The sequence below is a fragment of the Lithobates pipiens genome, unplaced genomic scaffold (assembly GCF_037356315.1).
Source record: "Lithobates pipiens isolate NorthernLeopardFrog02 unplaced genomic scaffold, aLitPip1_a1.2 Scaffold_8, whole genome shotgun sequence".
NCBI classification, from domain to species: domain Eukaryota; kingdom Metazoa; phylum Chordata; class Amphibia; order Anura; family Ranidae; genus Lithobates; species Lithobates pipiens.
Window position 1 is genome coordinate 252361011 of NW_027507903.1, and position 26749 is coordinate 252387759.

General features: G+C 43.2%; 1 protein-coding gene across 1 annotated transcript; it reads left to right on the top strand.

Moving 5' to 3' along the window:
* The first annotated feature begins 254 nt into the window (after nucleotides 1-254).
* Nucleotides 255-25856, top strand: NDUFA12 (NADH:ubiquinone oxidoreductase subunit A12). The gene is made up of 4 exons (XM_077470328.1): nucleotides 255-406; nucleotides 5656-5738; nucleotides 12147-12234; nucleotides 25619-25856. Exons 1-4 carry the CDS (start codon nucleotides 321-323, stop codon nucleotides 25797-25799), a joined length of 438 nt encoding a protein of 145 aa, XP_077326454.1. The 5' UTR covers nucleotides 255-320; the 3' UTR covers nucleotides 25800-25856.
* Nucleotides 25857-26749: the final 893 nt, after the last annotated feature.

Here is a 26749-nt window from a genome sequence, read left to right on the forward strand (position 1 = left end):
TCTTTATTTGAAAAAGCTCCAGTACATAACAGCAATGTTTAGGGGGAAAAATATTTTGTGGGTGGCCATACATTTATGGTTGATTGGTGTATGTAAAATAAAGCACAATCGTTTAAATGTCATATTATTTTTTATTGATCTTTTGTAAGGACATTACTTGCTCAAATCATGTGTAGAGACTCGCCTGAAACAGGCTGAATGGCAACCCCTGGTTAGAGCAGAGGCAGAACACCACTGTACGGACAGTGTGCGGAACTATTTGTGACGTTGTTGTTTCCGGGGGAAGCTTTGTGTGCCGGACTCGGGCAGCCAAACTAAAGATGGCGGAGTACCTGCGAGTGCTGCAGAGAGGGTTGCAGCAGGTCCGGGCGCGGGGATTGTTTGGCTCCTTCTGGGAGCTGCTCAGGTTAGACTGGGAGAGCTTCTCATGATCGTGTAGGGCCACTTGTAAACGGGTCCAGCTGTCTTTTGTTTCCCTTCCACCTTGCTGTCACCTTGGCTGAGAGATGACACTGATTGACCTCTGTTTACATTTGATCAGTCACATGCATTAATAGCATTATGGGGGGGCGTATGGACATCATTGCTGGTACTTTTATGGTTGTGTATTTGTCATACATGTCCTAGGTACACCAACATGACCCATGCTGTAAGGCCCCATGTACACGGGACGCTGCTGAATGTACGTTCAGAGGCAGTTGGGCGCTTTTTTCAACTGCACCTGAACTCATTCAATGTTATCCTATGTGACCATGTACACTGTCTCATTTTTAGGAAGTTACGTTTAACTCCATTTCTTCAAAAGGAAAAAAATGGGTTCAGACGCAGAAGTTTCTGATGCTAAACACATGTAAACGCGGCAATCTGCGTTTAGCCGTATTTTGTTTATAGGTGTTTTAGTTTTTTGGGCATTTAAAAAAAAAAAAAAAAAAAATATTATATATATATATATATATATATATATATATATATATATATATATATATATATATATATATAATATCTATCGATTTCCCTTTTTTTTTTTTTTAATGCTTCTAACCAAACATGGCATGTAAATGCAGCAAAGCGGACGTTTTAAACGTGGGTTACTATCTGTCAAGTTAAATCATTCAGGAAAGGTTGTAATAACATCCCGTGTTCATGGGGCCTAAGGTTCACAACACTCTCCTTCTGGGCTTCTCGGTACCTCTCTGATCTAAAGCTCTGGACACTCTTTGGACTTTTTTGAGGGCTGTTCGGGAGCACGGCTGGTGCTAGACTAGTCTGCACCCTAGGCAAGACCAGCTCCATGCCTTCCCCATACACCCACTATACTTTCAGCACACTCCATGCATTCCCCATACACCCACTATACTTTCAGCACACTCCATGCATTCCCCATACACCCACTATACTTTCAGCACACTCCATGCATTCCCCATACACCCACTATACTTTTAGCACACTCCATGCATTCCCCATACACCCACTATATTTGCAGCACACTCCATGCATTCCCCATACACCCACTATACTTGCAGCACACTCCATGCATTCCCCATACACCCACTATACTTGCAGCACACTCCATGCATTCCCCATACACCCACTATACTTGCAGCACACTCTATGCATTCCCCATACACCCACTATACTTGCAGCACACTCTATGCATTCCCCATACACCCACTATACTTGCAGCACACTCTATGCATTCCCCATACACCCACTATACTTGCAGCACACTCTATGCATTCCCCATACACCCACTATACTTGCAGCACACTCTATGCATTCCCCATACACCCACTATACTTGCAGCACACTCTATGCATTCCCCATACACCCACTATACTTGCAGCACACTCTATGCATTCCCCATACACCCACTATACTTGCAGCACACTCTATGCATTCCCCATACACCCACTATACTTGCAGCACACTCTATGCATTCCCCATACACCCACTATACTTTCAGCACACTCCATGCAATCCCCATACTCTCAGCACGCTCCATGCATTTCCCATACACCCCCTACACTCGCAGCACGCTCCATGCATTGCCCATACACCCCCTACACTCGCAGCACGCTCCATGCATTGCCCATACACCCCCTACACTCGCAGCACGCTCCATGCATTGCCCATACACCCCCTACACTCGCAGCACGCTCCATGCATTGCCCATACACCCCCTACACTCGCAGCACGCTCCATGCATTGCCCATACACCCCCTACACTCGCAGCACGCTCCATGCATTGCCCATACACCCCCTACACTCGCAGCACGCTCCATGCATTGCCCATACACCCCCTACACTCGCAGCACGCTCCATGCATTGCCCATACACCCCCTGACAGAGGGGGGAGGGTGACAGAGACCTGCAGCCCCCCTTGTGCCCCCATGTCCCAGTCCCTGTCTCCCATAAGGTGTGTGTGATGATCAGTAGAGTACCTTCCATGCTAGCAGCAGGCAGGACCCATTTTTGTGGTCATGGAGGTGCACTGCAGCGGATCTCTGAGGTGGAGCAGTCCCTGGCTGCCTGCGCCTCCCACCCGTTCTCATTCTCCGGTCCCTCCGTTTTTTCTCTCCTTCGGGCCTGGGAGTGGAGAGGAGGTTAAAGGAGTTCAGGGACTCCAGGCATGCTGTGCTTGCATCCTCAGAGGTCTTCTCCCTCTCAGGCTATCGGTGCTCATCCTGCCTGCACTGCTCTCCTTCCCCATGGTCTCCATGTTCTGAGCTGCCTGCTCGTACTGTGGAGATGGCACATGGTAGTCGCTGGAGCCAGGATCTCTAGGTGTCATCCTGCCTGTACCTTGCCGTGCCCTGCAGCTCCATGGGACCATAGACGCGCCCTCTAGGCGGCTGCCTAGCTCACCTAGTGGTAGCAACGGTCCTGTTCGGGAGTAGAGAGCCGCTCGGGTCTATGTAGACTTCCACTTTTGGAGTCCAATGCGCCTTGGACCTGGTCATTCATCACCCCGCAAAATGTGTAAACAAAGCTATGTGATGCTGGTGATGTCACTGCCAATGACATTGACTAAATATGAGCCATGCGTCCATATAAGGGCACTGGTATCACCAGCATATCACCACTTTTTTTTATATGTACTGCAGCATGCCCCTTCCCACAGCTGATTGTATTACAAATGGCACAAAGTGGAAGTACAGACAGGAGTGAGTTTGGAGGACATTCAGTCTCCTATTCAGGAGCAGAGGTTTCTGGAGTTTATTATGGCGTGTCATTTTGGAGGATATGTTGTGAACCAGCTCTTATCCTTTTGGCAAGATAACAACTGTGTTTTTTTTTTTTTTTTTTCATGTGTCATACAATGCAGGATCATGGTGCTATGAAAGCCTTCGGGGAAAAAAAAAGTTACCTTTATAATCTATGAGGCTGTTTACATCGGTGCATTGTGTTCAGACAGCATACGGCGTCTTGTTAAAAATGCATGTTAAATTATAGTCAGCACATGGAAAACACAAGCACATTGAAGCACTACTTACACCTGCTGGGCATCCGATCCATCAAAATCTTCTTTTTAAAATAGACATATGGCCTTATGTCCACCATCCGTCCTGCAGATCTGAGGATAATCGGATGGAAACACATGCAGTCCGTTTCCATCTGACTGCCCCATAGAGGCGAGTGTGCAGCGTCCGCTCTGCATAGCGGAGCGGACACGGACCTGTCATCCACCGGCTAAGTGGGGATTCTGCTTGGATGGATCCACTCCATGTGAAAAGGGCCTTACACCCATATTTAGGGTGGGACATGTTACTGTTGCAGCAGCCCCTGCACCCCCCCAAGCCCCACTGTGACAGCGAGCAGGGAATCTTCTCCCTGCACACGCTGTCATAAAAAAAAAAAGCCAGCCACGTGGGGCTCCGCCCACCCAGTTGTATCATTCATTCACAGAGGTCTGCTCTTGATATCTTCAGGCGATCCCTGAAAACTCATCTCTTCAAGGAAGCCTATCAAGTCTCCTACTAATATTTTTACTACTTCAATCAGTTCATTCCCCACAGTTACAACCTTTTGTACCACCTACCCCATCCTATTAGATTGTAAGCTCTTCTGAGCAGGGCCCTCTCAATCCTCTTGTATTTTATTGTATTATAACTGAATTGTCTCTTTTTTTTTTTTTTTTATTGTAAATCGCTGTGTAAACTGTTGGCGCTGTGTAACTCCTGTATAATAAAAAATATTTGTGGGGAAAAAGACATCAATTTTGTTTGGCTACAACTTCGCATGACCACGCAGTTGTCAGTTAAAGTGATGCAGTGCTGTATTGAAAAAAAAAAATGGTCTGGTCAGGAAGGGGGCAAATCCTTCTGGGGCTGAAGTGGTTAAGAGGTTTTACCTATACTTTAATTTTAAAGTATAATGTACTTAAAGTATCAAGCAATGTAAAATGGAAAGCACTTTATCTTTAGGGCCTGTTCATTCTATGTGCATTGAATGGCATTTTTCTGCACCTGATCAACGCCAGTCACTGCAAGGGCATATGAAAAGCAAATATTTTCTGTGTCCTATTCATACCACAACACTGGTGTAAAGTGCGATGGCAATGTAAGTCACCACAATATGCTGCAATGCAGTGACTTGAATGGGGTGTAACTGTCTACACTAAATAAAGTTAACAAAAAATTAATGCAAACTGTGTGATGCACTGAAACAGCGTATTACACTTGCCTTCACCATCCAACAAAATAGACACCAGCCCACACACTAAATCAGCGCCTGTGAACATGCCTTCAAAGCCCACATTTTACATTTATAATAAAGAAAAGGGGGGGGGGGGGTGGGGGGGGACCGCCAGTGGGTCGACATGTTAAAAAAACAGCTATGGCTGCAATACTTAAGCCTGGTAACACCACTAGTTGTGTGTGTGTGTGTGTGTGTGTGTGTGTGTGTGTTTGTTTTTTTTTTTTGTTTTTTTTTAATAAACCAACGGTCAGAGCCACTATATGAACAATCCAACATTAATACAGCGATCTCCCTTTGCTGTTCTTTTATGTTCTGACGGGGGGACAGCCCCCGGCCATTGGCTGAGGACGCTGATTGGGAGCCGTTCCGCTACTGGTTTTCCAGCATGCTCATCCGACAGAAGCTAGCTGCCTTGCACATAGGCCGAATGTTGACAGGTTTTTATTGAACCGGCTAATGTTGCCCGACATTCAGCCTGTGTGTACTAGGCTTTACCCCCACTCTGGCTCTATTCCTGAAAAGTCACCACTAATCTTTCAGGATTGAAAACCCAGCATCATCCAACCCACTTACTGTGAAATCCAGGCCGCCATGAACTTGTGCCCTGGGGGCAAGATATCATGCATGGTGTGGGCCCAGCAGTCCTAGTGGGCACACACTCCCAAGTCAAAGGGTCATGCGGTTTCCAGAGAAATACTCTGGGGACCTCCTTTAAAAAAAAAAAAAAAAAAAAGGGGGGGATGCCCACACTTTTTATTTTATTTTTATTTTTTTTCTTTCCTTCTTGGAGTCCACATTCCGATGCATTGGCGTGACTCAAAATGTGCTCCACCACAATAGTTGTTTGTTTCTCAGTTGCATGGGATGTGGTCTGCCAGCTTTTACTTTATAAAAGAAAGCCTGATGCTGTTTAGCTAATTTTTTTTTTTTTTTTTTTTTTTTTCTAAATATTTGCAGGTCTGCTGAACTGAAAACGGGTACACTTATTGGTGTGGACAAGTATGGTAATAAATATTATGAAGACAAACGTCATTTTTTTGGTAAGATTAGTCACTGCCTGTTTTATATTTAAAGAACATACTTTTGATTGATGTTAAGAGTACTTTAATTGAGAAACTGACTTTAGTTCCACCTGCCTCCCCCATGCCTTGTAAAAGCAAACAGTAGCACCTTTGTACTCGCCTTTCATCTCAAGAGGAGCCTTGAGATCCAATAGGCACCTTGTTCCTTGCTACTTCTTTCCCAATGTCATGGTTTAAGCCTGCCATAGATGGATCAAATCTCGGCTGGTTCAGCTGAGATTGATGGTGTTGATTTTTTATTTTATTTTTTTTTTCTGCAGAAAGGTAATCGCATAGTCTGACTTGCCTTAGTGACTGAGAGGCAGAGGCAATAATTGTCCCAGTCGATGGTTCTGCCTCTCACATTTCCAGACGCTAAGCTAAGGCCAATAACACTTTTGTGTCTCGTGCTTTTCTCACACTCACAAGCTGTGACTTTTAGGAAGGAAATACAATGCCTTGAAAAAGTATTCTTACCCCTTGAAATTTTCCACACTTTGTCATGTTACATCCAAAAACACAAATTTATTTTATTGGGATTTTATGTGATAGACCAACACAAAGTGGCACATAATTGTGAAATGGAAGAAAAGTGTGGAGTACATAATTATTCAGCCACCCTGAGTCAATACTTTATGGAACCACCTTTTGCTGCAAGTCTTTTTGGGTATATCTCTACCAGCTTTGCACATCTAGAGAGTGACATTTCTGTCTGTTCGTTGCAAAATAGCTCCAGCTCTGTCAGATTGGATGGAGAGCATCTGTGAACAGCAATTTTCAAGTCTTGCCACAGATTCTCAATTGGATATAGGTCTGGACTTTGACTGGGCCATTCTAACACATGAATATGCTTTTGATCTAAACCATTCCATGGCATCTGGCTGTATGTTTAGGGTCATTGTTCTGCTGGAAGGTGAACCTCTGCCCCAGGCTCAAGTCTTTTGCAGACTCTAACAGATTTTCTTCTAAGATTGCCCTGTATTTGGCTCCAATTATCTTCCCATCAACTTATGTACCCTGCCAATACTCTGCAGTACCCTGCCATGCTCAGCCAATATTGCATTAGGGGAGATGATGTGGCTATTACAGTGGGGACTATATGGTGGTGGAATTTTCACAGATTTTTTCAAATTCAATTATTAAATGATCCGATCCATGACTCTAATCAGAGGAACGATCCGATCCGCGAGTTTTTTGATCCGTTGCACCCCTACTATTTGTTCACCAAGGTTCTCTAACAAACATCTTAGGGCTTCACAGAACAGCTCTATTTATACTGAGATTAAATTACACACAGTTGGAGTTTATTTACTAATTAGGTGACTTCTGAAGGAAATTGGTTCCACTCGATTTTAGTTAGGGGTATCAGAGTAAAGGGGGCTAAATACAAATGCACGCCACACTTTTCAGATATTTATAAAAAAAAAAAAAAAATTGCAAACCATTTATCATTGTGTTTGGTCTATCCCATAAAATCCCAGTAAAATGCATTCATGTTTCTTTTCTTACATCAGGGTACACAGAGCCATAGTAATAACTATGTGGGTTATATCTGCATATCAGGTGCTGGACACTGGCACGCCCCTTAAGGCGTAAACTTCCCCCATATAACCCCTCCAATTCCTGCCTCCGTTTTTTTTCGCCAGTGTCTAAGGTGTTGAGCACGTGTAAGGATTTGTGTACTGAGCTCCACGGGCAGTAATCCTTTGAGAGCCAGCCATCCTGACCGGATCCATTCTGATGTCTCCGTAATGGACTAAATGAATGGTACCCAGGCCTCGTCATGCGAAGACACGAGGTTTTGCTTGCGAATGCTTTTAAAGCTGGGCTCTGGGATCCAGTACTTTTTGGTATTGAGGCCAATAAAAGTTTACTGGCAGGGTCTTCTCGCAGGTCCAGGATTGTGGGATTACCTGAGTGTACCCCTGTTCCTGAAGTTTTCCTTTCAAGGTCTCAGAGCCTACCGTGCCTAGCCTCTCTCCTTCCATGTATTGTATTGTCATGTCTGTGTCGCCACTGGAGGCTGTATTGAGCACTCGCCATTCTGACGCTGGAAACAGCAGAAGCTCAACTCTCCTCTCCATTCAAGCCAGCTCAGGCCCTCAGGTAAGAAGGGCCGTCCGATCACTTACTGGGCCCCCAGATTGACGATTTTGATCTATTTGAATGCCAGCCAGCTGCTTCTTCCCCTTGTTATAAAGAAAAAGGAAAAAAGTTTTTTTTTAGGGCAAGTCGCGGCCGCTCGCCCAGCGGAGAATTTACCCCTGCCTGCCATGATGTCAGTGCTCACGCGGGAGATTTGCTTCCCTGTTTGAATCAGGAAGGGGGGGGGGCGTGGCTAAATGGCGCCAGACACCGGCCACATAAGTACGAAGTAGTTAGAGCTCTGCAAGAGAAGCTACTGCCTGGTGGTGGAGGGACAGAGCTGAGTGGTTGCTGGTCTGGTTTGGTGACACAGGCATTTTCCTTTTGGCAATATTGTACTGTGTAGCTAGGATTAATAGCAGTTATTGTACTGTACTATAGCCTAGCAAGTGAAAGTCTTTTGCTGGTACTGCCTCTGCTTTATATTGTAAGCTATGAGTGACAAAGGGACCAGGAACCCCTCTAAGGGTTCTAAGGGGTTAATGGTACACAACAAACTAAAAACCCTTCCAAAAGAATGCCTTCCTCCCGAGAGGTAAATAGAAAAATGCAGGCGGTCAGATGAAGGTTAGAACACTTCTGTCCCTGTGTATTTCATACAAACAGGTTTTTCTTCTACCATTTAAAAGATTATTACTATGATGTCTCTCCATAGTAGGACTGAGCAGGAAGATGAGAGGTCCGTCTCTGCACAGGGATGGACCTGTCAGAGTGCCGCTCTCCCCTATGGGAGATCAGATGTCGACAGACCGCAGTGTCCATCGTCATCCGATTACAGATGGAAAAATAGGTTTTTCCTCCATCACACTTTTTCGGATGTCAGCGGACATGTCACCGCTGACATCCGATGCTCCATAGACCTCTATGGAGCATCCATTCAGGTCCGTCTGAAACTGATAGGCAGACCTGAACGGATCGTCCGTGTGAAGGGCCTTGCTTAACCCTTTTGTTGCTTGCCACAGGCTCTTGAGGTATCTACCTCTAATAGGGTTCATTTGAACCTCCCCCACCTGGGGCTGTTTTATCCTATTCATGCATAAGTTATGCATTCTGAATGGGAACATTTCTATGAAAGAAATGGGGGGGGGGGGGGTTCCAGCTATTAATGCTGCAACCACCTCAGTCAGCAGAATCTCACAGGTGCAGTGGATAATGCACTGATGTTAAAGGATCCAACAAGTTAAGATTGGATTTTCCTTTTAGGCCCCTTTCACACTGGGGCGGTTTTCAGGCGCAACATCGCTAAAAATAGCGCCTGTGTAGTGCCTGAAAAAAACGGCCCTTTCACTCCAGTGTGAAAGCCGGAGAGCTTTCACACTGGAGCGGTGGGCTAGCAGAACGGTAAAAAAAAAAGTCCTGCTAGCCACATCTTTGGAGCGGTGTATTCACCGCTCCTAAACTGCTCCTACCCATTGAAATCAATGGGACAGCGTGGCTATACATATTTGCCGGCAGTATAGCCGCGCTGTCCCATTGATTTCAATGGGTAGGAGCAGTTTAGGAGCGGTGAATACACCGCTCCAAAGATGCGGCTAGCAGGACTTTTTTTATTTTATTTTATTTTTTTCGTCCTGCTAGCGAACCGCTCCAGTGTGAAAGCCCTCCGGCTGCAGCGGCGCTTTGCAGGCGGTTTTAACCCTTTTTTGGCCGCTAGCGGGGGTTAAAACCACCCCGCTAGCAGCCGCAGACCGCTGCTAAAACGACGGTAAAGCGCTGCTAAAAATAGCAGCGCTTTACCGCCGACGGCCGCATCACCCCAGTGTGAAAGGAGCCTTAAGGACAAGATGTCTTTTGCAGTTCTGGCTGCAATTGGAGTAGCTCAGTCCATTAACCCTTTAAACGCCTGTTCCACTATTGTGGTGGAGCACATTTTGAGTCACGCCAATGCATTGGAATGGGGACTCCAAGGGGTTAAGGAACAGGTGTCAGATGCCTGTATGTTCTGCCTGATCAGCAGGCCCGGCAAGGGGCTGGGGTATTTGAAGCACTGTGTCTCACAGATGCTATTGAAGGACTCTATTGTTTAAGCCCTATGGCTTATACTTGGACTAGTGCATTTTTGCAGAGGTCCATGGCTGAGGTATTGATCAGGCGAAGCACCAGGTGAAAACCCTTAGCCAGTCTGTGTCCCTTCCTGGAGTACGACTATTTAGAGTGGATAAGTACATCCAAAAGGGGTAAAGCTCTCTTTACCAATAAAGAAGGTTCAAACAGTTCTCCTTTTAATCAGGCAGCCTCTCCTAATACCTGGGGTATCTGCCTTTTAGGCAGTCTCGACAGGGGCAGCAAGCCCATGAAGCAGAATGCTAAGGCCTTCTCATGAAGGAGCACCCCCACTCATTTGAGTGGAAAGGTCCTGCGATTCTCAAGGTCTGGCAGGAACAATGTTAAGAGCAGAGGGATTTTTTTTTTTTTTTTTTTTTTTTTCTCTCTAGGTTACATCTAGATTTTTGAGAGCGCGGATGGCCCAGGGTCGGGTCCTGTTTGGGTGCTGCCTGTGGGGTCCTTGGGGCTGCTGATGCGGCAGTCTTTATGCAAGAGTGTCCGTCCCCTCAAAGCACCATTACATTTATCTAATAGCTAAAGTTATTGTTAATGGAGCTTACCCACACTTTTTCTTTAAAGTGGTCGTTAGTATTAGGACCCATGACCACTTCCACTTTATTACTGTTCTAAATTTATTGCCGATATTGTAATACTTTTTAGATGACATGGCTCAGGGCACTCAAGTCATATTGACCCCGTCACTGAATATCCGATTGTATCTCTTGGCATTGCCAGATATTGTTCTCAAGATATGAGGCACCTGTGCATGCTCACTCCTGAGCCAACCTTGTGTGACTATGAAACACACAGAGCACGGCTTGGCCACGCCCCCACCTTACTGGCTGTGATTGACAGCAGCGGGAACCAGTGGCTCCTGCTGCCGCCGTATGTAAGCCAATGAGGAGAGAGCCTCGGCTCTCATGCACAATACTGGATCAGGCTTGGGTAAGAAGGGGGGGGGGGGTCCTGCAGGGGAAGCTACATGAAGATTTTTACTTTCATGCATAAAATGCATGAAAGTAAAAAACCTTCAGCCTTTACAACCACTTTTAGAATATTTCTGAACTAAAAGCATTTTGCTGGAATGGGTAAAAGTATCCTAAATCGAGATCAAAATGACTGCAGCTGGCTACTAAAAACTGTTGGAATTTTTTTTTTTTTTTTTGCAAAGGGGCTAACTAAAAGGCTTACTAAGTACTAACGGCACCCAAACTTATGCACATTCCAGATTTCTAGTCCATCAGATTTAACAGATAAAATAAATGTATTGGCTAATGCAGCTCGTATGAACAAGCCATGAAGGGGGTTTAATGCACATAGCAATTTTTACATTTACAACCAAATATCATCATATCATATATCGCATTCATTTTCCCAAAACTCGCCAGACGCATAGTAAATCAACCCCTAAAACCGAAGAGTGCAAAATCTGGTGCAGCTTTGCATAGAAACCAATCTGCTTCTAAGGTTTTCATTTCCAAAGCTTAATTGAACAAGCTGAAGTTAGAACCTGATTGGCTACCATGCACAGCTGCACCAGATTTTGCACTCTGCAGTTTTAGTAAGTGTCCCGCAGAGTGAAATATCTGCATTCATATTGTCCTGGTATTATCATCACTTAGAGACAACTTTCAGATAGATGATAGTCATCTTCATTGGTTCCCTATAGATTAAAAAAAAAGGTGCTATTAAGGCAATCGTTGGAATGCGTTCCTAGGTTATCTGCAATGTACTTAATCTAATACATTTTGTAGTTTTGGTACTGTCAGTTGAAGGCCAACTTTACCTGCAGCTGGAAGAAAGGAACTTTGGCAGCTTCTTATGCCATTTACTTGACCATGGCGGCGCTGCTATCTTCCCCTCACTCGTCTCCATGTCAGGCCAGGGACAGGTCCGGATCGCCGTCACGGACCTGGCTCTTAACTTTTTAAGCTGGCTCCTAGATTCCAAGCAAATTTGTCAACCCCTGGTTTATCTGGTACCCGACACTCGGAGGGGCAAAAGGGAGCTTTGTGTTTGGAACCAGAGACCTATAGCTTTCCCCCAGCTGTTTAGGGAAACTATACTACAGTAAACCCAGCAGCTACAACTACCCATGTGCACATACCCATATAAGATGTGCCCATAGAAAAAACACAAAAAAAAATGTAATCTAAATCGTAGCTTGTCCATTATTTTATTTTTTATTTTTTGCAGGGCGTCACCGGTGGGTCGATTACACATCTGAGATGAATGGAAAATATACTTATTGGAATGTGGATGGAAGCATGGTGCCCCCTGAATGGTAAGTTCATGTTACTCTACATACAGTTATTATTTTTGTAACAGAGAGTAGTCCTTTTATTTTATTTTTTCCCCCATTACTGAATTACTTGTTGCCTTGTTCTCAACTGTTTTTAGGGTGGTCAGCTCGGTAGAGGAATAGGGCTTATCTTCCTATTAGATCTGCCTCCCTGATGATGGATAATCTGATAACTGGTGGGAGAAATATTTAAAGGGGTTGTAAAGTCAGAAGTTTTTTTATCTTTATGCATTAAGTGTCTCGGCAGTCCGAGACTCTCCCTGATTGGCTGAGACACAGCAGTGACGCCATTGGCTCCTTGGTGTTGTCAGCTAGCCAATCAGAAGAGAGTGAGGGCAGCTCCCTGGTCACAGGGAGCTGTGACTCTGGCTTGGGTGCCCTCATAGCAAGAGGGAGGGGCCAGGAGCACAGTAGAGGGAGAAGAGGAGGATCTGTGCTGCTCTGTGCAAATTCATTGCAACACAGCTTATACGTATAGACATGTTTGTTATCTTTGTTTTTGTAATTAAGCACTTTAAAGGGGTTGTAAACCCTTATGGTTTTTCACCTTAATGCATTCTATGCATTAAGGTGAAAAACCACCTGTAGTAATTGCAGCCCCCCCCCTGTTTTACTTACCTGGAATGCTGTCATCCTCCAGCTGGGAATGAGCACACCAGCTCTAGCTGGTGTCTCATGTCCTGATTTGATTGACAGCAGCAGAGCCATTGGCGTGGACACTCGATGCGGGGAGGAGCCACCAGCGCCGCTGAGTGACCCCAGAAGAGGAAGGCTGGGGACACTCTGTGCAAAATGAACTGCGCAGTAGAGGTAAATATATTTTGTTTGCGTTAATTTTTTTTTAAAAAAAGAGACAAAAAGACCAAGAGGTCACCATCGGTATTCCAACACTACAAATAGTGCAGTATGACTATGAAATGTAAAAGCGGGATCAAGGCAGCTAAAATAGACCACAAAAGACGCATAGTGAAGGAGAGTAAAAAAGAAAAAAGCTTTATGAAATATAATATGTATAATATATAGTATATAATAGTAAAAAGGCATGATCAGATGTATTGGACCCATAGAGGATAATCAGGGGAAGTTAGTTACAATTTACAAGGAGAAAGCAGGTGTATTAAATACATTCTTCTCCTCATTTTTTACAAAGTAACAGTGACAACTAATTAGTAACAACTAATCTGCAGTTAGAGCAGTCTTGTGACTTTTATGTGTCTGGTTAAAGCTTGTAGGAGGACTTTCATTATCCCGTGATTGGCCTATGAGGCTGCAGGACCCCTGACCCTCGTATGGCCAGTGATGATTGGCCCTGTGCTGATCACATGCATGCTCCCAAGAGGAAAAAAAACAAAAAACTCTCTAGCAATACTCCCCAAACTGAGCATGTGCAGCTTGCCCCCAAAGCTCTGTTCTATTAGCAGATAGATTGCGGACTGTGGAAGAAGGGGATGTTAAGAGAAGATCAAAGAGCCTTTTTCCACAATACAGACGATTACTGCATTTACCGATTGATATAAGAGCCCTTCCACACTGGCTGTCAGCCACATTAGCGTTAAAGCGCCTCCTTGTTTTAGCAGAGTTTTAGCGGAGCTTTTCGGCCCATAGCAGGGCCCCTTTAACCCTCAATAGTGGCCATAGAAAGGGTTAATAGCGCCCGAAAAGTGGCGCTTTGCAAGCGCTTTAGCAGCGCTGCCCATTCATTTTAATAGGCAGGGGTGGTTGAGGAGTGGTGTATACACCGCTCCTCCACCGCCTCAAAGATGCTGCTTGCCAGACTTTTTCTAACATCTGGCATGCGCACCGCCTCAGTGTGAAAGGACTCGACCTCTCACACTGGGGCTGCACGGGAGGCGTTAAGGCGCTTTACAGGTGCAATTTTTTAGTCCAAAAAACCCTGAAAAACACCCCACACTTCAATACCGGTCACTTTTACCTCCTTCCTGCCCAGGGCAATTTTCAGATTTCGGTGCTGTCACACTTTGAATGACAATTGCGTGGTCATGCAACACTGTTGCCAAACAAAATTTTTATCATTTTGTTCACACAACTAGTTTTCTTTTGGTGTATTTAATAACCACTGGGGTTTTTATTTTTTTTGCTAAATAAACGAGAAAAGACTGAAAACTTTTGAAGAAAAAAAACTTATTTTTTTTGGTTTCTGTTTTTCAAATAACTTTCTTGAATTTAGGCCAAAATAGATTGTTACATTTCTTTGAAAATAACCCAAATCAGTGTATATTAGTCTGCAGGAAAGTTACACAGTCCACAAACTATGGTATATATCTGAAAAATTTATCAATCCTGATGTAATGATGGCCTATCTAATTTCTTCTTTTTTTTTTTTTTTTTTTTAATCATACTTTTTGGGACATTTTGGTAATTTGGGAATTTTTTGTCATAACGGGTGCGGCGGTGATCAGGAACACTTGTTTTTTTACGAATTATTATTATTATTATTATTATTATTATTTTTTTTAAAACTTTGACCAGAGCAATATAATAGTAACATTGTACTACTCCTGGGGAAGTGATCGTGTGTGTGTGTGTGTGTGTGTATCTATCTATCTATATCTCTAATATTATACATGCATGCATGCATGACGGGCGGTTAAAAGGGTATTGTTAGTAACCAGCATGGAGTTATGAAAGATTGTTCTTGCCAGACCAACCTGTTAACAATCTATGAGGACATAAGCTGTATTCTTGATAGAGAAATGCCTGTGGGTGTAATATATCTGTATTTGCACTAAAGCATTTGATACAGTGCCTCATAAAATTACAATTGTGCATTGGCTTGGATGATAGTGTATGTACCTTGATAAGAAAACTGGTTACAGGAGTGAGGGTTGTGCACTAGCAGTGTATCTCATTTTTATTATTCTACCATTAACCTCCTCTAAAAGCCTATGTGTGCATGGAAAAATAGGCTTTTTTACAGCCCTGGCCAAAAGTTTTGCAAATTACACAAATTAATTTGCAAAGTCTGTTGCTTCAGTGTTTTAAGATCTTTTTGTCAGATGTTGCTATGTATAATGAAGTATAACTCTAAGCATTTCATAAGTGTCAAAGGCTTTTATTGACAATTACATAAAGTTTATGCACAGAGTCAATATTTGCAGTGTTGACTCTTCTTTTTCAAGACCTCTGCAATTCGCCCTTGCATGCTGTCAACTTCTAGGCCACATCCTGACTGATGGCAGCCCATTCTTGCATAATCAATGCTTGGAGTTTGTCAGAATTTGCGGGGGGTTTTGTTCACCTGCCTCTATAGGATTGACCACAAATTCTGAGATTAAGTTCTGGAGAGTTTTCTTGCCATAGACTCAAAATTTTGATGTTTTGTTCCCCAAGCCACTAGTTATCACTCTTTGGCTTTATGGCAAGGTGCTCTATAATGCTGGAAAAGACATTGTTTGTCACCAAACTTTTCTTGTATGGTTAGGAGAAGTTACACTTGGAGGACGTTTTTGTACGATTCTTTATTCATGGCTGTGTTCGTAAGAAAAATTGAGTGAGCCCACTTCCTTGGCTGAGAAGAAACCCCACACATGAATGGTCTCAGGATGTTTTACTGTTGCCATAACACAGGACTGATGGTAACGCTCACCTTTTCTTCTCCCGACAAGGTTTTTTCTGGGTGTCCCAAACAATCGTAAAGGGGATTCTTTAGAGAAAATGACTTTACTTCAGTCCTCAAAAGTCCAATCCCTGTCCCTGATTTTCCTGGAGAGAAGGGGCTTCTATGTTGCCCTTGACACCAGGCCATCCTCAAGTTTTCGCCTTACTGTGCATGCTGATGTATTCACATCTGCCTTCTTCCATTCCTGAGCAAGCTCTGCACTGGTGGTGCCCCAATCCCACAGCTGAATCTACTGTATGAGACAGTCCTGGTGCTTTCTGGATTTTTTTGGGTGCCCTGAAAGCCTTCTTCACAACAGTTGAATCTCTCTGAAGTTCTTGATCTGATAAATGTTTGATTTAGATGCAATCTTAGTATCAGCAATATCCTTGCCCGTAAATCCCATTTTGTGCAAAGCAATGTGTTTCCTTGCAGGTAACCATGGTTAACAGAGGAAGAACAATGATTTCAAGCACCACCCTCCTTTTTTAAGCATCCAGTCTGTTGTTATTACTCAATCAGCATTATGGAGTGATTTCCAGCCTTGTCCTCATCAATACTGACAACCGTGTTAAGCGCTTGCTGATACTGGCTACAGATCACAGCTTCCTGTAATCAGGAGCGGTGATCAGTGTTGTCACACATAGCCCCTCCCCCCACAGTTAGAATCACTCCCTAGGACACACTTAACCCCTACCTCGCCACCTAGTGGTTAACCCCTTCAGTCACATTTACACAGTAATCAATGCATTTTTAATCACACTGATCGCTGCATAAATGTGGTCCTAAAATAGCTCCAAAAGTGTCCGATCTGTCCGCCATAATGTTGTCATGATAAAAATCGCTGATCGCCGCCATTACTAGTAATAAAATAAAATAAATGCCATAAAACTATCCCCTATTTTGTAGATGCTGTAACTTTTGCGTAAACCAATCAATAAATGCCTATTGTGATTTATTTATTTTTATTTTTTTTCCAAAATTGGCGTTATTTTTTTGTGTATAGCGCTATTCTAATTGATAGATGAAGGGCAGATGACTGGAGGGAGCCCAACCCTCCTTAAAGGCGCAGGAGGGTTGGCAGCAAAGGTGTCCCCACCTATAACTGGTCTTAACAGCAAGGAGCACTGGAAGGGCACTGATAGGTGACACTGGGCACTAAAAGGCAGCACTGATTGGTACTTATGGGTGGCACTGATTGGCATTACTGATTAGGAGGCACTGGCAAGTATTGCTGGTGGGCACTGGTTGGCATGTGAGGGCACACATTGTCACCCATGGCCACCAGGGATGGCATCCCTGGTAGTCATTAGTGGTGGCCATCCCTGGTGGTTCTGGGTGGGCATCCGAGGGGTGGACTGCGCTCATAAACAATCGGCACAAACCCCGCCCCCCCCCCCCCTTGTCCAGGGAGCCACCTCATTGAGTGAAGAAAAGCCGATAAACAGCTCTTCCTGTTTACATCGTGATCAGCCATGATTGGACATGGCTGATCACGTGGTAAAGAGTCTCCGTTAGAGACTCTTTACCTAGATCGGAGTTGCGGTGTGTCAGACTGACGCGCCGCAACAACAGGGCCCCCAGGGTGCGCAGCCAGTAAGGATATTGCAACCACTTTGCAGGCGGCAAGTGGTTAATTGGGGTTAATAGCAAATTAAAAGAATAATATAGCACAAACAATTGTGACACAGGTGTCATGTCATGGTTGGTCTCTCAGCTCTCCCTTCTCAGTGCTCAAGTTGCTCAGCTGTCAGTTAATTGCCAGCACTCATCGTTCCACTGTGGCACCCCTGTTGATCATTTCCTGCTCGTCACTCAAATAGCCAGCCCCTTCTGGCTATTTAGCCGCTTCCCGACCAGCCGCCGCAGCGAGCTATCGTAGCTGTACGGCGGCTCTTTAAGACATGACAGATCGAGAACTGGGATCTGTATGTGTGTAAACACAAATCCTGGTTCTGTCAGGGGAGAGGAGACAGATCGTGTGTTCTTACTAAGTAGGAACAACAATCTGTCTCCTGCTCCTAATCAGCCACACCCACCCACAGTTAGAAACACGCATAGGTAACACAGTTAACCCCTTGATCGCCCCCTAGTGTTAACCCCCTCCCGGCCAGTAACCTTTATACAGTAATCGGTGGCTATTTTTAGCTCTGACCGCTGTATAAATGTTCCAATAAGGTGTCCAATGTGTTTGTTGCAGTCCCCATAAAAATCGTAGATCACCGCTATTACTAGTAAAAAAAATAAGAATAATAAAAAATGCCGTAAGAATAATAAAAATGCCATCTTGTAGATGCTATAACTTTTTTGCGCAAACCAAATATACGCTTATTGTGATATTTTATTTTATTTAGCAAAAATATGTAGAAGAATACATATCGGCCTAAACTGAAGGCTATTATAGCAAAAAGTACAAAATATTGTAAAAATTTGTTTATATATATATATATATATATATATATATATATATATATATATATATATATATATATAAATATATATATATATATATATATATATATATATATATATAAATAATTTTTTGCGCAAAAAATAGAAAAACTGCAGAGGTGATCAAATGCCACCAAAAGAAAGCTCTATTTGTGGGTAAAAAAAAAGGACATCAATTTTGTTTGAGTACAACGTCGTATGACGCGCAATTGTCAGTTAAAACGACAGTCTCGTATCGCAAAAAATAGCCTGGTCAGGAAGGGGACAGCCTTCCGGGGCTTAAGTGGTTAAACTGCCTGGTTCGTTTTTCCTGAGCTCGCTCCCAAAATGCCCTGCCCGTCGAAATGAATGGTCAGCGCTTTGGAAGCGCCGCAACATGGGCACTCTTGACCCCTTCGGCCACGAGCGGGAGTTAAAAGCGCCCTGCTATCAGCCAAAAAGTGCCTCTTAAACAGCAGAGTATGAGCCAAGGAGAGCTGATAAACGGCACTTCCTTGTTTACATGTGACCGGCTGTGATTGGACGCTGCTGATCACGTGGGTAAAGAGGCGCTCATCTGTTCTTTACCATGATCGGGTTGCACGGTGTCCTGGGAACACGACGCTGCTGCGCGCGAGGACATTGGTTTTGGGGTGCCATCATATGACTTCTTCCCAGAATGAGAGCACATCCCACCCGCTGTTGTTTTACTATAAGGTGGACGAGAAGTGGTTAAAGTAATTTTACAGAAAATTAAGTCAGCAGCTACAGAAACTGTAGAAGCGGACGCATACGTAAGTTGCGCTCGCATATGTAAACAGTGTTTGCACCACACATGAGGTATCGCCACCAATGTTAGACCTCCTCCTCTGTAACTCTAAACGGGTAACCTGTAAAGCGTTGCCTATGGAGATTCATTACCGACGTTTGACGCCATTCCACAAGCGTGTGCAATTTTTAAAGCATGACATGTTGGGTATCTATTTTTACTTTTATTTTTTTTATTTTTTTTTATTTTTTAAAACAATTGCATTTGAAAAACCGCAGCGCAAATACAGTGTGACATAAAAAATTGCAACAATAGCCATTATATATGCAAAAAATTACTGATTAAACTTGTAAACAAAAAGTGCCAGAAAAGACTTGGTCTTCGAGTGGTTAAAAAGGGGTGAGGGAGGAGGCTTTAAAGCAGAACTTCCTCTTGGTGGAGTTCCGCTTTAAGGCTTTTTTTTTTGCACTTTAGAGCAGTTTTTGAGATCTTGATTACTTTTTAAGCAAGGTACAAAAAAACAGGTTCATAAACTTCAAGCTATATTGGAGTAGAGATGTACTAAGCTTGTGAAATGTCTTCAAGAATCACCTGTGCGTTTTATTGACTCTCAGTTAAGTCCTTTTTCTCTGGTTGTTTTCAGGAATGACTTGGACAGTTAGACTTTCTGCCATATATAGCGATAAAGGCTGAAAATAACCGCTTATCCACTGAGTCTTCAGACGTACCGTATCCTGACGCTTGTGGTTTGCCCTTTTGGTTTTAGATTAACCTCTCCATCTCCTAAGGGCAGCATCAAGGGAGACATAATAAATGGAGTTTATGAAATCAGCTGTGTTTTCTGGACTGAAGGCAATCTATCACAAATTAACGTTGCTGGTGTAAAAGTCCTGAAAGTGCACAGTAATTACATGCTTTAATACAGAGCTGGAGATTAGATTTTATGCCAACCAAGTTAATTATGGCTAATCATTTCATTAAAGGCTTTCAGGACTGGATGTTTTTCATGTAGGTGATGCTCTTTGGTGATAAAAAAAAAAAAAAACTATATATATATATATATATATATATATATATATATATATATATATATATATATATATATATATATATATATATGTATGTGTGTATATATATATATTCTATTTAAAAACAAAGCCACCTCCGCCTGTAGATATTTTATATTTACAAATCTGTACATGTAAGGCCTTCCTGCAAATCAGCCTGATGCATTAATGAGTGGTTACATGCACCGATCGACCATAGCATTAACCTATGACGGGTAAATATAACCATAGCATTAACCTATGACGGGTAAATATAACCATAGCATTAACCTATGACGGGTAAATATAACCATAGCATTAACCACTGACGGGTAAATTGAAAAACCTTGATTTATCCCATTACAGTGGCACCTGAAAGTGGGTGGGATATATTAGGTAGCAAGTTGTCCCTGAAGTTAAAGTGATACTGAACACACACTGTTTAATTTACATTGTCCCTCCTTTTTCTGTATGTGGATACTGGCACTGTAATTATTTTAATTAAAAAAGCATCTAAAATACCTTATTTCTAATCGATATACAGCGGTCACATGACCCAGCTCTTTCCCAGCCTGTCTGAAGGGAATCCTAAGGCGCTTCTAGTCCTCTGCTGCTGGTCACATGTAAAAAAAAAAAAAAAGCCTTTGCAATACAGAATAAAAATAAATAATATCAAACTGTTTGTCATACAGATATATATTTGAAATTAAATCTTTATTATTTTTGGCAATAACATGGTGTGGGTGGATTTCTGACAGTCGCACGCTCCTCCAGCTTGGATCTTAGAATATCAGGGAGGAGAAGCTTCCATCAATCAAGATGTAATATCTCACCCATATTGTGTTTAGCCGGTTAGTGGGCATGGAGGAGGTCTAATAATGAGGAAATGCTCAGCATAGAAGCTCTCTGGAAACTGAGCACGTGCAGAGCTGCCAACACTGCTCTGCAAAATCCCCAACTGCATTAGGGACTTGGACAGAAGAGGGCGAGAGAACAGAATACAGAAAACAAACCTTATAGTGGCTGAGTGAGTATGAACAGCATGTGATACAGAATTTGATAGTTTGGTATGATGTGGGTTTAGTGAAACTTTAATGTGGTGAAAGCAGAAAAATGGGCATTGCAATTTGTTGCATATGAGGCTGCATAGCCGCAGATCAGTCAGGCTGCCCATGCTGTCCCATGTCCTCAGCCAAAAGTGACTACAATGGTAACATGAGCATCAGAACTGAAGCAATGGAAAAAGGAGATCTGGTCTTATCACTTTTTTTTCTTTTACATCATGTGGACAGCCGGATGCTTGTGTGTCGCTTACCTGGGAAAGAGATGGCACCTGGATGCAGTATGGGAAGAAGGCAAGCTAGCAGAGGCAGTGTGATGCATTTGGCAATGTTCTGTTGGGAAAACCTTAAGTCCTCCCATTCATGTGGATGTTACTTTGACACGTACCACCTACCTAAACATTGTTGCTTACCAAGTAGACCCCTTCATAGAAATGGTATTCCCTGATGGAGGATCTCCAGATCTTTATCAAATTGAGCATCTGTGGGATGTGCTCCCTACCTTGTAACTTTCGTGCTTTAAAGTGATACTAAATTCTTGTGGGGGTTTTTTCTTTAAAAATGGCAAACATGTTATTACCTGCTTTTGTGTAGTGGTTTTGCACAGAGAAGCCCAGAGCCTCCTCTTCTCGGGTCTCTTACCATCATTCCTGGCCCCCCCCTCCTGCCGAGTGCCCCCACAGCAAGCAGTTTGCTATAGGGGCACTCGAGCCGAGCCTCTTCTCTGTGTGTTAGTTTAGACACGGAGCCGTGACTCAGTCCCACCCCGAGTTTCTCCTCATTGGCTCACTGACTTTGACAGCAGCGGGAGCCAGTGGCAACCGCTGCTGTGTCTCAGCCAATGAGGAAGGAGAATCCCTGATAGCTGAGGCTCTCATGCATATCGTTGGCTCGATATGAAGCTCAGGTAAGTATTAGGGGGGCTACTGCACACACAAGGATTTTTATCTTAATGCATAGAATGTGTTCAGATAAAAAAAAAAAATAAAAAAAAAAAAAACTTCTGCCTTTATAACAAACTTTATAGGATCTATGCTACTCATGGCTTGGTGTCAGATAACATGGCATATCTTTGTTGATCTAGTAAGTTCATGCTTCGACAGGTCAGGGCTGTTTTTGCAGAAAGAGGGGCCTCCTAAACATTTGGTGGTTGATTTGGTGTATACTACGTGCTAAGTATCATATCGGCTATAATTTTTACTCGCTATTATCAATTAATAGTATCTTTTTGATTAATGGAAGAGATGAAAGTCAGTTAACCTCCTTTTTTTTTTTTTTTTTCTCCTTTACACTTCTTACACCTAATTCATAAAAAGCTGTTTAAATGTTGTCATCCACAGACCTGGTTCACTCTTCAGCTTAGATGTGGACTGTAGTCCCACGACCAACAAAGCTTCATTTTCAATATAAAAATTAACCAATTGTAAATTTACACAGAAAAACTACTAGAACGAACGTGACCGCTTTTATTTCCTGCCTTGCATGGACATATCCCCGCTAAGGGTCCGATCAGGTCTGCCTGAAAAACTGACACCAGTGTCTCCATGGTGCGCATGGAGACAGGATAACCCCACCTGTGCTGCCCCAGACGCCAGGTCACTAATTCTAATCGCAAATGCAACCTGGCGCCGGGGGTTTGTCGAGCGCACAGTAGTGGGACTGTTAAAGGCAGATCAAGAGTTTGTAGCAAAAAATATAATAAAATCATGAGATAAAACTGTTATGGTTCCTACATTGATACCTTCAAAAAGAAAATCACACTGTTGGTTCTCTTTACCAGGAAACCAAATCTTTGTAGCTGTTTTGCCTGTTTGGGAAATTTCTCCATAAGCAAGTGAGGGAAATCTCTACGTGCTTCTTGCCCTCTATGATGTGTCTGACAGAGCAGTGAGTAAGACAACCCCCCCCCCAATGGGGGAAACGGGCAACAAGAAGAGCACATTTTACTTGTAGAGCGAGGAAGATTTAGAACCTCAATTATTTTATTGATATCTGTGCCGCCAATAGACCAAGATGATTAAATTAATAAAAAACGTTACTTCATCTTCTGTAGTCCTCGCTACACGATTAACACATGTGGTTTCCCCTTCCTATTAAAACCATGTCAAGGGTTACATTTACTTCTACTTTGGGAAGTTTTTATGAAATTTTTGACTCTTAAAGAGAATCTAATTGGAAGAGGAAATAATGGGAGATTCCTGTGGTCCAATTTGCATAACTCTGACTTGAATCATTACCTTTGCGGTTATGTGTTGTAAAAGAGACTACTGACCTGTATATCTGATGTTGCTGGTCAGGTATTCCTGGGGAGAGTGTCACTTTTTGAAGGAGAGGGGGTATAGTGATTTAGTGTGTGTGTGTGTGTGTGTGTGTGTGTGTGTGTGTGTATGTATGTATGTATGTGTATATATATATATATATATATATATATATATATATATATATATATATATATATATATATATATATATATATATATATCTCTCTTCATGACTAATAAAAATATTTTTTAATGTATATAATTTTTTTTTATTGTATCCTGGCACTTCAGGCTGCTTTTATATTTCCAGTTTCCCTAACCACCTGTTGTAAAAACAAAACAAAAAAACAGCATGTTGTTAACAGAGTTCAGTAGGTCAAGCTGAAATTAACACAAAGCATTCAATAATTAGGCATGCTCTAGAAGGCTACCTTTCTAAGGCTTCAATATATGTGAAAAGAGACCACTTGTGCTATAGTTGGAAAGCTGCTCAGGGCTTTCTTTGTCATGTAGTAAATGTTCATATGGTAAATAGCAATATATTGATATGTATATTGGTTTAAGACCATTATAGTTGAGATTTGTATCTTCCTTTTTAACACAAAAAATTCAGTGCAGATGGCTATCGCGATACTTGTACTGGCTTAAAGTGGAAGTAAACTTCCATCTCTTGCCTTTATCTATAGGTAAGCCTAAAATTAGGCTTACCCATGGGTAGTGTAAATATCGCCTGAACGCACACCGTTTAGGAGATATTTACTGTACATGCAGCCAGTGACATTACTGGCGCATGCACTCTGAAGGAACGCCCACCCATACCGTTCCTTCAGAGCCCTGGGCCGTAAACGGTGGCCCCCAATCGCAAGTGCCGGAGTGACATCATTGTGGCTCAGGCCAGTCAGAGTCTGATTCCACGGACCCGGAAGCAAGACGGGTGAAGATGGGCAATATATACTAGCACATTATGACACTACCTTGCAGTGTCCAAAAAAAAAAAAAATGTCCAGCAGTTTACAACTGCTTTTAAAATGAGTAGTTGGCACCTAATGTAGTTGAATACAACACATGCAGATTTTCTGTCGTACATTTTTAATGTATCATCATTAGTGATGCACCGAAATTTCGGCCGCCGAAACATATCGGCCGAAAATGCCCTTTTCGGCAATTTGCCGAAAGAGAAAAACGGCCGATAATTGAGCCGAAAATGGGGTGTGGCCTGGGTGGGGGCGGGGCTCCGCCCCCGCCCCTGGTGACGCCCATCATGGGGGGTGCATAGCGCAGGAGAGCCGCCTCCGCCGCCTGTTTTGATCACAGCGCCGGGAACATCACAGCTTTCATTTCAATAGCTGTGTGTTCCCGGCCGCGCGCCGTCACACACAGCCCCTCCCCCTTGTCCGGGCACTTAGATAGACAGATCATCCGCAGGATTGGACGGATGATCTGTCTATCAACTCCACTGGCTGCAAAATGGGACACACTGGCTGCAAAATGGGACACACTGGCTGCAAAATGGGACACACTGGCTGCAAAATGGGACACACTGGCTGCAAAATGGCACACTGGCTGCAATGGGGGATGCCTCCTGTACCACGTTCTCTGACCATCTTCTGTACCGTGTCCCCAGTCTCTGACCATCTCCTGTACCGTGTCCCCAGTCTCTGACCATCTCCTGTACCGTGTCCCCAGTCTCTGACCATCTCCTGTACCGTGTCCCCAGTCTCTGACCATCTCCTGTACCGTGTCCCCAGTCTCTGACCATCTCCTGTACCGTGTCCCCAGTCTCTGACCATCTCCTGTACCATGTCCCCAGTCTCTGACCACCTCCTATATAAAAATATTTTTAAAAAAGTCATTTTCGGTATCGGTGCTGTTTCGGTTTCGGTTTTCGGCCTAGTGTATTTTTCATTTTCGGTATCGGTTTCGGCACCAAAAAACCCATTCGGTGCATCCTCTAATGATGATTTTGTCCACTCGTGTTTTTCTTTTCCTTTAATGTTTAGTTATGTTTACTATAAACAGGTCTGTCAGTCTACCACCACTTGAAATCATGACTTATCTAGAGACCAAATGATGTCACGATATATTTCTGGAATTTCTTCTACAAAGATTTTAAGCAGTAGACATATTTCTATGCCATTTATAGGTAAAATTGCATCATCGTGTTTTGTTTGTTTTTTTCAGGCATCGTTGGCTGCATTGCATGACAGAAGATCCTCCTACCACTCACCCTCCTGCTGCTCATAAATTTATTTGGGAGAATCACCAGTTCAACCTGAGTGCAACTCCAGGACAGTATGTACCATACTCTACCACTCGCAAGAAGATAGAGGAGTGGGTTCCTCCTCCATCATCTAAGATTTAAAAAAGAATGCCAGTTGTATTATGGTTCAATATTTAATAAACCTAAATTTCTTTCAAAGTGGTGGTTCATTGCATTTTTTTTTAACTGAACTGAAAATTAATCTTTGAAATATATGTAAGGAATACATAAAAAATAAATCTTGTGAAGCATATCTGTCAGGTATTTCCATTCCCACCTACTGTACTCATCGGCCTACCTGGATGGTGGGGGACCTTGTCGTCATTATAGTAATATCTTCTTCCCAGCTGCATGTTCTGTTGACATTCTTATCCCATCACTTTTCTGTTCCCATGATCCTCAGCTTCTCCTGCTGTCAGGATGCCCCTTGAACATTAAATGGCATAGGTAAAGAAAAAGTGATAGAGGGCGCTAAATGACAAATCCACAGTGTGAATGGGTAGGTGGTAGTGCTAAATACAGTTATGACCACACATAGAACATGGAAAACAAGTGTTAAATATTTTTTTTAAAACAAAAGAATTAGTGGAAGACAGGACCCGGAAGTGACATGACCCGGAAAGAGGCCATTTCCGGTCACTTCTGGGTCCTGTCTTCTGGTTTGGTCTCCTAACGGGAGTGGAATGCACGGCTATCACTGAGTGCGAGCCGAGCGGTGTGCGGCTCCTATCTGCATCCAATGCGAGCCATCCCTAGTGTCCGGAAAAGGCACTAGAAGAAATATGCAGGTATTTTATGTTTGTTTCCCCCCCCCCCCCCCTTTTTTTTTTCTTCTTATAAATAAAACCGAATTAAGCTATTTGGTTCCCTTCCTTTCTTTCATTCCCAATGGGTCACCATGGTGGAGAAGAAGATGCAATTAAATAAGTCTCCTGATTCATCCCTATTCTAAACAGGATCACGTCCTCTTGCTGGCTCAGTATGGAGACGAGTGAGGGGAAAGTGGCCCCCACCTGTCTCCATACAATTGCTGGGCGGGAGTGATGTCAAAA